This window comes from Pan troglodytes, chromosome 5, assembly GCF_028858775.2.
Source record: "Pan troglodytes isolate AG18354 chromosome 5, NHGRI_mPanTro3-v2.0_pri, whole genome shotgun sequence".
Taxonomy (NCBI): domain Eukaryota; kingdom Metazoa; phylum Chordata; class Mammalia; order Primates; family Hominidae; genus Pan; species Pan troglodytes.
In genome coordinates, this window is record NC_072403.2 from 116,743,284 (window position 1) to 116,758,055 (window position 14,772).

Here is a 14,772-nt window from a genome sequence, read left to right on the forward strand (position 1 = left end):
GAACAGAATGAACATTATAAATGTTAAAATTAAGTGTGAATATACTACATTTAAAAATTTAGTATGTTTGGCTATTAAAACCTATGAATTAGAAATAAAATCAAAATGCAAATTACAAATATTTTGAACAGATATAAAAGCACTATTTTCCTGTTTTTTGTTGTTGTTGTTGTTGTTGTTGTTGTTGTTGTTTGATACAGACTCTCACTCTGTCACCCAGGGTGGAGTATAGTGGCACAATCTCAGCTCACTGCAACCGCTGACTGCTGAGCTCAAGCAATTCTCCCACTTCAGCCTCCGGAACAGCTGGGACTACGGATGCATGCCACCATACCCAGCTAAATTTTTTTGTATTTTTAGTAGAGATGGGGTTTCGCTATGTTGCCCAGGCTGAACTCCTGAGCTCAAGAGATCCATCCATCTCAGCCTCCCAAAGTGCTGGGATTACAGCTGTGAGCCACGGCTCCCAGCCCAAAAGCACTATTTTCTATTTCTTCTAACCATACAGAATATATTTATCAGAAGTCCATATAGGCCAGGTGCAGTGGTTCACGCATGTAATCCCAGCTACTCGTGAGGCTGAGGTGGGAGGATCACTTGAGCCCAGGAGTGTAAGGCTGCAGTGAGCTAGGATCCCACCACTGCACTCCAGCCTGGGCAACAAAGTGAGACCCTGTCTCAAAAAAAAAAAGTCCATATGATGCAGAAAATAAGATTTTGCTATAATGCTTCATGTTCCCAAATATGCACAGTGAAAAACTTTTCATGAAATCAATTTTAAAAAACAAACACATGCAGCTTAAAGTCCTCATGGCTCAACTTACCGTCTTGTGACCGTTCTGGCAGGCAACATGCAGTGCTGTCTGCCCCATGGCATCCTCAACATCAACATCACTGACATGCTGCACAAGGTCATGGAGTAGTTCTGTCCGCCCATTCACAGCCAGCCAATGTATCTGTGAAGTCATTTAGTTACTTAACATTTGTGTAATAGTGTTTTATATAAAAACAGCAGATAAATAATGTTATTTCTCAGCTGGGCGTGATTTGCTCATGCAAATCTAAAGGTGTTTTAAGTCCATGTAATGGTTTAAAACTAAAGGTATTTTAAGTCCATGTCATTTTTTTCCTTTTTTTAATTTGTTTAAGTTTTATTTACAGGTTTGGGGATTTTTAGAGTTGGGGTCTTGCTATGTTGTTCAGGTTGGACTCAAACTCCTGGGCTCAAGTGATCCTCCTGCCTCAGCCTCCTAAATAGCTGAAATTAGGTTTTATATGAGGAAAACTTCGGTATCAAGATGCAGATTACATTACCACAGATTTCAAAATCAAGAACTCAGTGGGGCTCCAAGTGGTGGTGACTCACGTTTGTAATCCCAGCACTTTGGGAAGTTGAGGCAGGAGGATTGCTTGAAGCAACGAGTTCAAGATCAGCCTGGGCAATGTAGCAAGAACCTGTCTCTACAAAAAATTTAAAAATTAGCTGGGCAGCCGGGCACGGTAGCTCAAGCCTCTAAACCCGGAACTTTGGGAGGCTGAGGCAGGCGGATCACAAGGTCAGGAGATCAAGACCATCTTGGCCGACATGGTGAAACCTTGTCTCTACTAAAATACAAAAAATTAGCTGGACGTGGTGGTGCGTGCCTGTAATCCCAGCTACTTGGGAGGCTGAGGCAGGGGAATCACTTGAACCCAGGAGGCGGCAGTTGCGGTGAGCTGAGATCGTGCCACTGCACTCCAGCCTGTCAACACAGTAAGACTCCGTCTCAAAAAAAAAAAAAAAAAAAAAAAATTAGCTGGCCATGGTGGCATACACCTATGGTCCTAGCTTCTCAGGATGCTAAGGTGGGAGGATCCCTTGAGCCCAGGAGTTTGAGGCTATAATGAGCTATGATGGTGACACTGCACCCCTCCTACCTGTGTGACAGAATGACAACCTATCTCCAAAAAAAAAAAAAAAAATTGTTTTAAAATAACTCATAATGGTTCAAAACAGTAAGTATACTAAGCTCCCAATCATCAAATACTCTGCTTCTCAGATAATCCTGGACTCTATGCATAGTTTGTCTCTGGAGAAAAGGTGTTAGATATTTTTCTTTTCCCAGAAGCAAACATAAGTTAAAAAGTAATTAACATAGCAATGCTATATTCCTTACTTCCTGTATTTTACAAGTAACACATGTATCTTACATAAATAAAAAAAGGAGGGTAAAAAATATATAAAACACCTATAAGTCTACCACTCAAAGATAATCAATGTTAAAACTTTGGACTATGCTATCCATTAATTTTTCACATGATTTTTTTTTCATTAAAAAGAAAATCATGAAATCCCTGTTTTAAAATGGCAGGTTTAATCCATGCATCAGTCTCTACTTCTTCCCTAAACCCCACGGAAATGAGAGTAAAGAGTATTTCCTTAAAAGACTAGATCCATAAAGATACAGAGGAGAGAACAGCAAGTTTTAGAAGCAAAGAAAGTAGATGATGCTTTTTATCTTGTCAGATTATACTTGTTGACTTGTCAGAATGCTACACCAGTATTAGAGAAACCCCCCAAAAAATGTGATTCAGATCACAGGACTCCCAAAAGGCTCAAGAATCAATAGTAAGTACCATGCACCTCTTGAAAAGAGGTTGAAAGTTTATTTAATAAGATTTAGAGCCTCGTATCTCTACCCCTCCCCAACTGTGCAAGGCCAGTAATGGCCCCCACTCAACCAGATAGAATGCAAGAGGCTTGAAAACAGTCTCTAGGTAAGAGACAACAGGCACATTGAACAAAGAATACCACACTAAAAAGGGGAGATTAAGTGCAAGTTTAAATATTGAATATTGATTTTACAAAGCATTCTTCTCTATCCAGCACGCAGACTGTTAACATCTTCCGGGCAGTTGGAAGAGTCTTCTCTGAGGAATATGACCAGCTCAAGAGTAAATGCCTAAAGAAATCGACACTGCAAGGTCTAAGAGGCAAATGTCCAAGGAGATCATCCTACACTGAAGCCTCTAGTGAACAAAGCCTCACTCATGCTGACAGCCTTCAAATAGCTTTTTCCATTTCCACCAAACATCTGATAAATGCATCTAATTTGAAAGACAAACTACAAAATTTTTTTAAAGCAAAAAGTAGGGGGAAAAAGGAACCATGAATATTCAAGAAAAAACTATATTTAATACTGTCAGAGGGAGAACATACTGATTGCATCCCTGAAATGAGAAAAGGATACTATTTTTTGAAAGAGACAAGGAAAAAAACTCTTGGAAATTAATACTATGATAGAGACGTGTAAACTCAAAAGAAGAATTAGGAGATAATATTGAGGAAGTCTCCCTAAAAGTACAAAGAAAAGAAATGAGAAAAAGTAGGAAAATTAAAGGGCTAGTGTGAATAGGTCTAACATTTAAATAATAGGAGTTGGGGAAAAAATAAAACAGAGAAAAGACAGAAAAAGAAATCATGAAAGTAATAATTTATGAATATTTCTCATAAGTTCCCATTACATGAGTTTCCAGGTTGATAGTGTCTCAATATTATCCATCGAAATGGATAAAATAAATCCAAAGCAAGACATAATAATCACAGGATTTTAGAACACTAAGGACAAAGTAGATTCTATAAGTTTCTAGAGAGAAAAATCAAAACAGGTTTCATATAAAGAATCAAGAATCCAAATAGCACTAAACTTCAAAACAAAGCTAGAACACAACAAAGCAATGCTTTCAAAATTCTAAGGAAAAATGATATCTTGTCTAGATTGTCAGCTAAACTGTCAATTACATAATCAGACTCAAAGACTCAAGTCATATCAAACATGCAAGGTGGCAACACATCTCCCATGCACACTCTCAGGAAACTCTCAGGGTTGTGCTCCATCAGAGTGACAGAATAGTTATCAGAAAAGATGGATATGAGACCCATATAACAAGAGAACCCAAAGCAAGAAAAAAGCAAAAGGAATCCCCAGATGATGAGACATTCCAAACAACTGTGCAGCAGACCTAGGTATCAACCAATCCAGCCAAGAGAGCACAGAAGTCTCCCTAAGAGACTCCTTCAAGACATAATCAAGCACATGAAAGGTACTGAATACGTATTAAGAGGATATTTACAAAGCTGAGAGAGACCTTGGAACTGAATTAGTAAAAAGTTATAAGAAAACTTTAAAGTAATAAAGTTGCAGTAGGGCAAGAAACAAATACAAAAGACATACAAACTGCGAAGAAAGAAATAAAGGCCTGGCGCGGTGGCTCACACCTGTAATGCCAGCATTTTGGGAGGCCGAGGCGGGTGAATCACCGGAGGTCAGGAGTTCAAGACCAGCCTGGCCAACAAGGTGTAACCCCGTCTCTATTAAAACTACAAAAATCAGCTGGGCATGGTGGCACACACCTGTAATCCCAGCTACTAGGGTGGCTAAGGCAGGAGAATTGCTTGAATCCAGGAGGCAGAGGTTGCAGTGAGCTGAGATTGCGCCACTGCACTGTAGCCTGGGTGACAGAGTGAGGCTCTGTCTAAATAAATAAATAAACAAATAACTGTCTCTACGTGCAGACAACATGACTGTCTATGTAGAAAATCTCAAGCAATTTGCCCAAAGTCCCCCAGAACTAATAAGTGAGTTCAGCAAGATTGCAAAACCAAAAACCAATTGCATTTCCATCTGAACATGCATAAACTCAAATTAAAAACACAAGGCCATTTATAATTATGCCAAAGAAAATGAAACAGTTATATGCTTACCAAAACATGCACAAAATCCCCACTGTGCTGTACAAAATTCTAATGAAAAAAATCAAAGACCTAAGTAAGTGTGGAGATATACTGTGTTTATGGATTAAAAGACTCAATCAACACAGTAAAGATAACAATTCTCCCCAAATTGACCTATCAGTTTAAAGCAACTCCAATCAAAATCCCAGCAAGGTTTTTTTGTAGACACAGACAAGTTTATTCTAAAATTTATATGGAAAGGCAAAGGAATCAGAATGGCTAACACAATCTTGACAAAGAAAAATAAAGTGAGAGGAATTATTCTACCTGGTATTAAGACTTACAGCTACAGTAATAGAGACAGTGTGGTATTAGCAGAGAGATTAGCAGAGACACACAGATGAGTGGAATGAATATAAAGTCCACAAGTGGGTCCACACAAATATGCCCAACTGATTTTTGAAACAGATGCAAAAGCAAATTCATGTAGGAAGGACAGCCTTTTCAACAAACAGTGCTAGTACTGGACATTCATAGGCAGAAAAAAAAAGTAAACCTTGACCTAAGCCTCATAACTTATGCAAACAGTAACTCAAAAGAGATCATAGACTTAAATGTAAAACACAGAAACATAAAACTTGTAGAAAAAAATATATGAGACAATCTTCAGGATTGAGTGCTAGGCAAAGAGTTCTTGATACCAAAAGCATGATCCATAATGCGAAAAACTGATCAATTTGACTTCAAAGTTAAAAAACTTTTGCTCTTCAAAAGACCCTCTTAACACCATTATTAGAAACAGTACTGGAAGACCTAGCTAGAGCAATCAGGCAAAAGAAAGAAATAACGGACATTCATATTAGAAAGAAAGATGTCAAATTATTCTTGTCTGCAGATGATATGATCTTGTATTTGGAAAAACTTAGACTCCAACAAAAAACTGTTAGAACTGGTAAATAAGTACGTTGCAAAATACGAAATCAACATGCAAAAATCAGTAGCATTCTGATGTCAGCAGCAAACAACCTGAAAAAGAAGTAAAGAAAGTAATCCCATTTATGACAGCTACAAATAAAATAAAATACCTAGGAATCAACTTAACCAAAGAAGTGAAAGATGTCTAAAAGAAAACTATAGAAAAAGATGCAAGAAACTGAAGAAGACACACACACAAAATGGAAAAATATTCCTAAGGGTTGGAAGAATCAATACTGTCAAAATGTCCATACTACTCAAAGCAATCTATAGATTCAATGTAATCTCTATCAAAATACCAATGACATTCTTCACAGAAACAGAAAAGATAATTCTAAAATTTATATGGAATCACAAAAGATCTAGAATAGCAAAAGCCATCCTGAGTAAAAAGATCAAAACTGGAGGAATATCATTACCTGACTTCAAATCATACTACAGAGCTATAGTAACCAAAACAGCATGTTACTGGTATAAAAACAGACACACAGACCAATGGGACAGAACAGAGAATCCAGAAATAAATCCACACATCTACAGTGAACTCATTTTCTACAAAGGTGCCAAGAACACACATTGGAGGTAGGGACCATCTCTTCAATAAATGGTGTGGGAAAACTGGATATCCATACACAAAAAATGAAACTAGGCTCCTATATCTCTTGCCATATACAAAAATCAAACAAAAATTAATTAAAAACTTAAATCTAAGACATGAAACTACTAAAATAAAACACTGGGGAAACTCTCCAGGACATTGGTTTGGGCAAAGCTTTCTTGAGTAATACCCCTTGAGCAAATTTCTTGAGTAAATTTGCTTTTAAGTAAAAGCAAAAGTAACCAAAGCAAAAACGGACAAATAGGATCACTTCAAGTTAAAACACTTTTGCACAGGACAGGAAAAAATCAACAAAGTAAAGAAACAACCCATAGAATGGGAGAAAATAACTGCAAACTATCCATCTGACAAGGGATTAATAACCAGAATATATAAGGAACTCAAACAACTCCATAGTAAAAAAAAAAAAAAATTTTGATTAAAAAAAGAATGAAAGATCTGAGTAGACACTTCTCAAAAGTAGACATACAACTGGAAAACAGGTATATAAAAAGGTGCTCAACATCACTGATCATCAAAGAAATGCAAACCAAAACTACAATGAGGTATCATCTCACCCCTATTAAAATGGCTTATATCCAAAAGACAGGCAATAAGAAATGCTGGCAAGGATGTCAAGAAACAGGAACTATCATATGCTGTTGGTGGGAATGTGAATTGGTATAGCCACTATGGAAAACAACTGCATTCCTGGACATTTATCCCAATGTGTACCCTGATGTTTTTAACAGCTTTACTCATAATAGCCTCAAACCAGAAGTGAACCAAATGTCTTTTAACAGGTGAATAGTCAAACAAATGGTGGTATATCCACTACTGGATGGAATACTATTCAGCATTATAAAGGAACAAACTATTGATAAGTATAACCTAGATAAGTCTCCAAGGAATGTGACAAACAAAAAAAGCCAATCCCCAAAGGTTCCATACAATATAGTTCTATCTCTGTAACATTCTTGAAATGACTAATGGAGAACAAATTAATGGTTGCTATAGGTTAGCCATGGGATGTGAAGGACAAAGGGAAAGGTATGGTTACAAAAGGGCAACATGACATATCTCTGTGGTGTTAGAAATGTTCAGAATATTCACTATGGTGGTGAAAACCTACCATGTACACAGGTAATAAAACTACACAGGTAACCTACACAAGTAATAAAAATGAATAGAACTTAAAATACATAAACATACACACACACATACAATTAAAACTGAGGAAGGCCAGGCGCGGTGGCTCACACCTGTAATCCCAGCATTTTGGAAGGCCAAGGCGGGTAGATCACCTGAGGTCAGGAGCTCAAGACCAGCCTGGCCAACATCGTGAAACCCCATCTCTACTAAAAATGCAAAAATTAGCTGGGCATGGTGACGCACACCTGTGGTCCCAGCTACTCGGGAGACTGAGGCAGGAGAATTGCTTGAACCCAGGAGGCGGAGGTTGCAGTGAGCTGAGATTGCACTACTGCACTCTAGCCTGGGCAACAGAGTGAGACTCTGTCTCAAAAAAATAAAATAAAATAAAACTGAGGAAATCTCAGTAAGACAGATTGTATCAATGTCCATGTCCTTACTGTAATATTATACAATAGTTTTGCAAAATGTTACCACTGGAGGAAACTCGGCAAAAAGTGCAGGGCAACTCTCTCTCTCTATTATTTCTTAGCACTGCATGTGAATCTACAATTATCTTAATCTCTAAAAAAAGACAATCATTAACTACAGGGAAAATAAAATGTTATGCAAGAAAGGAAAGCAACTATAACCAACTATTTGGCTTAACTATGAATAGTTTTCGTGTACTCAAAAAAATAATAACACACAAAAATGATCTAACTAAAATTACAATAATTGTATTGGAGGGACACAAGGCTAATGTGCTTATACACCACAGGGTGGGAGGAGTGGCTGAAAAAGAGAACAATAGCCTCATCTTCCAGAAAGTCAACAGGTGATACCTAAAACCAAAAAACCAGGAAGTAGCATTTAGCCTGCTATTTATATATAGAGACAACATTTTAAAATCCATTAAAATAGCTGAGAGAGGCCCGGTGCGGTGGCTCACACCTGTAATCCGAGCACTTTGGGTAGCCAAGGCGGGTGGATCACCTGAGGTCAGGAGTTCGAGATCAGCCTAGCTAACCTGGTAAAACCCCGTCTCTATTAAAAATACAAAAAAAGGCTGGGCGCGGTGGCTCACACCTGTAATCCCAGCACTTTGGGAGGCCAAGGCGGGCAGATCACCTGAGGTCAGGAGTTCAAGACCAGCCTGACCAACATGGAGAAACCCCGTCTCTACTAAAAATACAAAATTAGCCGGGCGTGGTGGCACATGCCTGAAATCCCAGCTACTCAGGAGGCTGAAGCAGGAGAATTGCTTGAACCCGGTAAGTGGAGGTTGCAGTGAGCCAAGACAGCACCATTGCACTCCAGCCTGGGCAACAAGAGTGAAACTCTGTCTCAAAAAAAATTAGCTGGGCGTGGTAGCAGGCGCCTATATTCCCAGCTACTCGGGAGGCTGAGGCAGAATCACTTGAACCCGGGAGGTGGAAGTTGCAGTGAGCTGGGATTGCGCCATTGCACTCCAGCCTGGGCGACAGTGAGACTCTGTCTCAAAAAAAAAAAAAAAAAAAAATAGCTGAGAGAAGTTGTTTAGGGAGTGGGAAGTTTGGAGGTTGGGGAGGAAGGCCAAGAGACTGTTTTCTACAAGCCAGGTAGAATATTTGATTCTTTAAATACATACATGAATAATTTTGTTAAATAAAAATTTTATTTTTACAAATTTTCTATTCCACCTCCCTTAAAGTACAGGAAGGAAGGGAAGAAATTAACAGAAAACATCTTATGCAATTAAAACAGATTATATTAACACTGAACCATCATGCCTAAACTGGTTAGTGTCCTAAGGAAAGATCTATGTCATTTCTAGGGTTTCATAATCCTCTGTTGCACGTACCGTGTCACTAAGCATCCTACGGATATTCAGAATACAGTCTTTCCTTACAGAATAGGTGGTATTATATTATTAATACATAACAAAATCTGAATTTTTACAGGAATTGTAGATTCCATATAATAATCATGATTGAGTTTATTCTATAATAAGCCATTCAAAATTTTAGGAAAGTTGTTTTTCTATACCTCATTCCCCAATTTTTAATCATAAAGGCCTTGAAAACCAGCATGGTAAGTAAATATTCAATATTATTCTTTATTCAAAAATTAAAAGATTCAAAATATAAATACTATCAAAGGAATGTATAATTTAATAAATAAAACTTAACATTTTCTGCCATGATTTCAAAACAACTGCTCAACAGTAACATAATTCTATGTTATCTCTACTTCTAAAATTAATAATGCTCCATTAAATAATGACAATTTGGTTAAAACTTTGGGATTTCAACAATCTCTTCAGCAATATCCCATACCACCTCCATGTGATTCAAAAATACATAAACTTATTTTTGCAAAGAAAGTGGTATGGCAAAATGGCCAATACTACTTTATATAAAATATAAGTCTAATAACAGGACAAAATGTTAACAGTAATTTTATCTTTGGGATGCAGAAGTGAAAGGACTGCTTAAGGCCAAGAGTTCAAGACTAGCCTGGGCATCAAAGCAGGACCCCACCTCTACAAAAAAATATAAAATATACTAGCCAAGGGTAGTGAGACACACCTATAGTCCCAGCTACTTGGAAGGATGATGCTGGATGATTTCTTGAGCCCAAGAGTTTGAGGTTGCAGTGAGCTATGATCATGCCACTACACTGCAGCCTGGGTGACAGTGAGACCCTGTCTCTAAAAAAAGGTTTTATTGGCCGGGCACAGCGGCTCACACCTGTAATCCTAGCACTTTGGGAGGCCAGCGGGTGGATCACCTGAGGTCAGGAGTTCAAGACCAGCCTGGCCAACGTGGTGAAACCCCGTCTCTACTGAAAATACAAAAGTTTTTTTTTTTTTTAACCGTGATTATCTCAGAGTGCAAGGAATACAGGGAGTGCTCATTCCCTCTGTTACCTTTTTTCTTCCTTTCTGACTAGCTATCTAATTCTACAATGAACATACTAAAAGTATTTAAAAGAACATAACGAAAAACAGCTCTCCAAGAATGAACACATAACACACCTCAGCAGAGATGCTCCTAAGAAGTCCCTTAAAAGTCAGTGACAAAGGCTAGGGGAATAAGCTTCAAAATAAACAAAAGTCATAAACTTAAAAAGGAGAAGAGAGAAATATGGTAAGCCATAACTTATCTTAATATAGCTTAAAACTTTATCTCAAATCATTCTACACCTTCTTAATCCCTATAAAGAAGTAACACAGGCCAGGTGCGGTGGCTCACGCCTATAATCCCAGCACTTTGGGAGGCTGAGACAGGTGAATCACTTGAGGCCAGAAGTTAGAAACCAGCCTGGCCAACATGGTGAAACCCCACCTCTACTAAAAACATAAAAATTATCTGGACATGGTGGCGCATACCTGTAATCCCAGATACTTGGGTGGCTGAGGCACAAGAATCACTTGAACCAGGAGGCAGAGACTGCAGTGAGCACAGATTAGACCACCTCACTCTAGCCTGAGTGACAGAGCGAGACTCTGTCTCAAAAAAAAGTAACTTGCAGAAACACTTGTACTACACTTTGCCTAACTGTCACATTCAATATCATTTTCTAAAACATACTTTTAAAACATCAGATGAAATTGATAGCACTTACTGCTGTAAGGCCTTCATTATTACAAATGTTGACATCAGCGCTATATTCTAATAATTTACTCATACATTTCTTCTGCCTGAAAAGAAAAAAGAGTCATGGATAACTGGTACTTAAAAAATATATGCAAATGACAATTAATTTACTGAAATATTAGCAACAATCAATAACAGCTGATGACATCATAACATCTTTATCTGTAATATCAAGCCATATCTGCAATATTTAAACAAACACTACTTGACACAAGATACAAAACTGCTTCTATGACTCAAAGATAACAGGATAAAACAATGACACAGTCAGGTTTTCATATCATTGGGACAAATCACATTCAAACTGTAGAGAAGTTTCTAGTATTGACTAAGTTCATGAAATAGTAATATTCATTAGAAATATAACAAAATACAAGTCTAATGGAAGGGGAATGGATAGAGAAAAATGATGTCTCAACATTGTATCTTACATTCTTGACAGCAAAACATTTAAAACATAACACTAAGATGTTACAAAACCATACTCAGAATATCACTAAAATGCATGTCTATGCATCCCTCTACTCACTGGAGGGTGAGGAGGGGGATGTAGAGATTCTTTTTTTTTTTAAGTTATTTGTATTGTGGTAAAATACATATAAAATTTGCCATCATAACATTTTTTTTTTTTTGAGACAGAGTCTTGCCAGGCTGGAATGCAGTGGCACGATCTTGGTTCACTACAACATCTGCCTCCCGGGTTCAAGTGATTCTCCTGCCTCAGCCTTCCGAGTAGCTGGGACTACAGGCGTGTGCCACCACGCCAGCTAATTTTTGTATGGGTTTTTTTTTTTTTTTTTTTTTTTTCTGAGATGGAGCTGCGCTCTTGTTGCCCAGGCTGGAGTGCAGTGGCAGATCTTTGCTCACTGCAAACTCCGCCTCCCAGGTTCAAGTGATTCTCCTGCCTCAGCCTCCCAAGCAGCTAGGATTTCAGGCGCATGCCACCATGCCCAGCTAATTTTGTATTTTTAGTAGAAACGGGGTTTCACCATGTTTGGCCAGGATGGTCTTGATCTCTTGACCTCGTGATCTGCCCGCCTAGGTCTCCCAAAGTGCAGGGATTACAGGCGTGAGCCACCACGGTGGCCCATCATAAACATTTTTTTTTTTTTTGAGACGGAGTTTCACTCTTTGTTGCCCAGGCTGGAGTGCAGTGATGCGATCTCGGCTCACTGCAACCTCCGCCTCCCAGGTTCAAGCAATTCTTCTGTCTCAGCCTCCCGAGTAGCTGGGATTACAGACATGCACCACCACGCCAGGCTAATTTTTGTGTATTTTAGTAAAGACAGGGTTTCACCATGTTGGACAGGCTGGTCTCGAACTCCTGACGTCAGGTGATCCACCCCCACCCCCACAAGCCTCCCAAAGTGCTGGGATTACAGGCGTGAGCCACTGCACCCAGCCTCCATCACAACCTTTTTTTTTTTTTTTGAGACAGAGTTTCACTTTTGTTGCCCAGGCTGGAGTGCAATGGCACAATTTAGGCTCACTGCAACCTCTACCTCCTGGGTTCAAGCAATTCTCCTGCCTTAGCCTCCCAAGTAGCTGGGATTACAGGCGCCCGTCACCATGCCCAGCTAATTTTTCGTATTTTTAGTAGAGACTGGGTTTCACCACGTTGGCCAGGCTCATCTTTAACTCCTGACCTCAGGCAATCCGCCTGCCTCAGCCTCCCTAAGTGCTGGGATTACAGGCGTGAGCCACCACACCCGGCCCCCATCACAACCATTTTTAAGTGTATAGTTCACTGGTAAATAGTCCAGGGAGTAAACAGTAATACATACAATACAGTGTGTATATGTTAAATACATATGTATTGTATACATATTATATAATAAATATAGTAGTAATATGAGGTTGGTGCAAAAGTAATGGTGGTTTTTGCCATTACTTTGAATGGCAGAGTATATACTATACATGAATATATTACTATTTATTCAACTAGATCATAAACATCTTCATACCATGGATTATATCATATTTCTTTAATCAACTCAGTAGTAAGCATAGCCAGGCTCATAGTAGCTCTCAATAAAACTTTGATTATTAATATTCAATCTTGTAAGTCAATAGCTAAAATTCTCATTGATTGAATAAAACTTTTTAGAAAAAAACAACTGACAAGTTACTTTTCTTGCTTTTTGTACTTGTAATGAAGTTAAATATCACTTAAAATTAGCATTATAATCAAAGAAACTGAGGAAAATAAAGCTCTGGGTAAACTTTTTTTTTTTTTTTGAGACAAGAGTCTCACTCTGTCGCCCAGGCTGGAGTACAGTGGCACGATCTCGGCTCACTGCAAGCTCCTCCTCCCAGGTTCACGCCATTCTCCTGCCTCAGCCTCCTGAGTAGCTGGGACTACAGGCACCCGCCACCATGCCTGGCTAATTTTCTGTATTTTTAGTAGAGAAGGGGTTTCACCGTGTTAGCCAGGATGGTCTCGATCTCCTAACCTCGTTATCTGCCCACCTCGGCCTCCCAAAGTGCTGGGATTACAGGCTTGAGCCACCACACCCAGCCAACTCTGGGTAAACTTTTAAGATAAAACATTTACAAAGTTCCTTTATCTAACACACTGTTAGGAAAACCTTAAGAAATAAATATTCAATAATCATGAGACCACAAACCAGATAGTCCCATTAAAATAAATACATTGTTTAAATGTGTGTTCGTGTGTCTATACCTATATGGGTGGATTTCTAAAACCTTTCAGAAGCCTATTATGGACCACTGGCCTAAGCCAATAATGCCAAAATAAATCATTAGGTAGGAATGAGCCAGGGAAATAGACCCAAAAAAGTGTTTATGGTAGGGGTTGTTGAAGAAAAGCAGTAATCTATAATGCTTCCCCTTCCAAAAATGAATTGCAAAAGGTACAGGGAATGTAGGAGAGAAATATATCCTATCTTTCTATTGAACAACCATTATTACTATTTTCCAGGGTCTGAATAAGTCAAATCAACCCAATAAATAAGTAGCTATTTTGCTAACAGAACTAAAATATTATGTAACACATGGGCCCTACCCTTTATGAGCTCATAATCACCTAAAAAATAAAGAAAAACTCTTCTTTCAAAACTGACCAAAACACAACCTAAGAACACACAATAATTTTAAAGCCTCTCCTTCTAACATTCTCACATAAGCATGAGCAATGCTGAATCCCCCTGTACAAGGAAGCAACTATATTCCTGCTCAGATATTGCCCCAATTATAGGGAGCTTATGGCAACCCAAATTACATAGGGACCAGTCACCCAAGTGCTCTGTGGAAGCTTAATGGGGCTTCTTTTGGAAAGGAGGACAATCCAATACAGCACTAATGGCAAAGAGAAAAATGCTAAAGCAAGCCAAGAGAAATATAGCAGCCATCTGATGACAGCTGAGGGAACAAAACAAAAAGCTGGCCCCAAAACGCAGATTGACCAACAAAATGGGAAGAACTCTACTATGACTTCTACTTCAGTATGGATAAATGTGAACTCATAAAGAAATTACAGTAAAAAGCTATTTCTGAAAACATCAGCCACTACAGGAAGTACTCAAGTCACTTAGCAAACATTGAGCACCTCTAAGTTGTACAAGGCTTCCACTCAATAAATAATAAAAACCAAAATATTTAAGTATTGAATATCAAGAGTAATCTTTATAGAAACAGAAAGGTATCCAAATTAAAGACAGGGTCATGAATTCTTTTTATTCCTTTTCTCCTTG

At 38.5% G+C, this 14,772-nt stretch overlaps 1 protein-coding gene across 19 annotated transcripts in view; it reads right to left on the reverse strand.

Annotated features, from left to right (window-relative positions):
- The window catches only part of HACE1 (HECT domain and ankyrin repeat containing E3 ubiquitin protein ligase 1), a 182,639-nt gene that overhangs the window by 154,502 nt on the left and 13,365 nt on the right, over nucleotides 1–14,772 (reverse strand). For 11 of the 19 annotated variants that reach the window (XR_008548611.2, XR_010158119.1, XR_010158120.1 and 8 more), the window contains exons 5-6: nucleotides 11,028–11,103; nucleotides 825–956 (exon numbers count right to left, since the gene is read on the reverse strand). Coding sequence is in view for 16 of the 19 variants with exons in the window: in XM_518654.8 (XP_518654.2) it covers nucleotides 825–956; nucleotides 11,028–11,103 (208 nt within the window). In the remaining 3 variants the exon portion in view is untranslated. The remainder of the gene's footprint in view (nucleotides 1–824; nucleotides 957–11,027; nucleotides 11,104–14,772) is intronic. The other 8 variants (XM_063813321.1, XM_063813317.1, XM_063813314.1 and 5 more) reach the window with 2 other exon arrangements.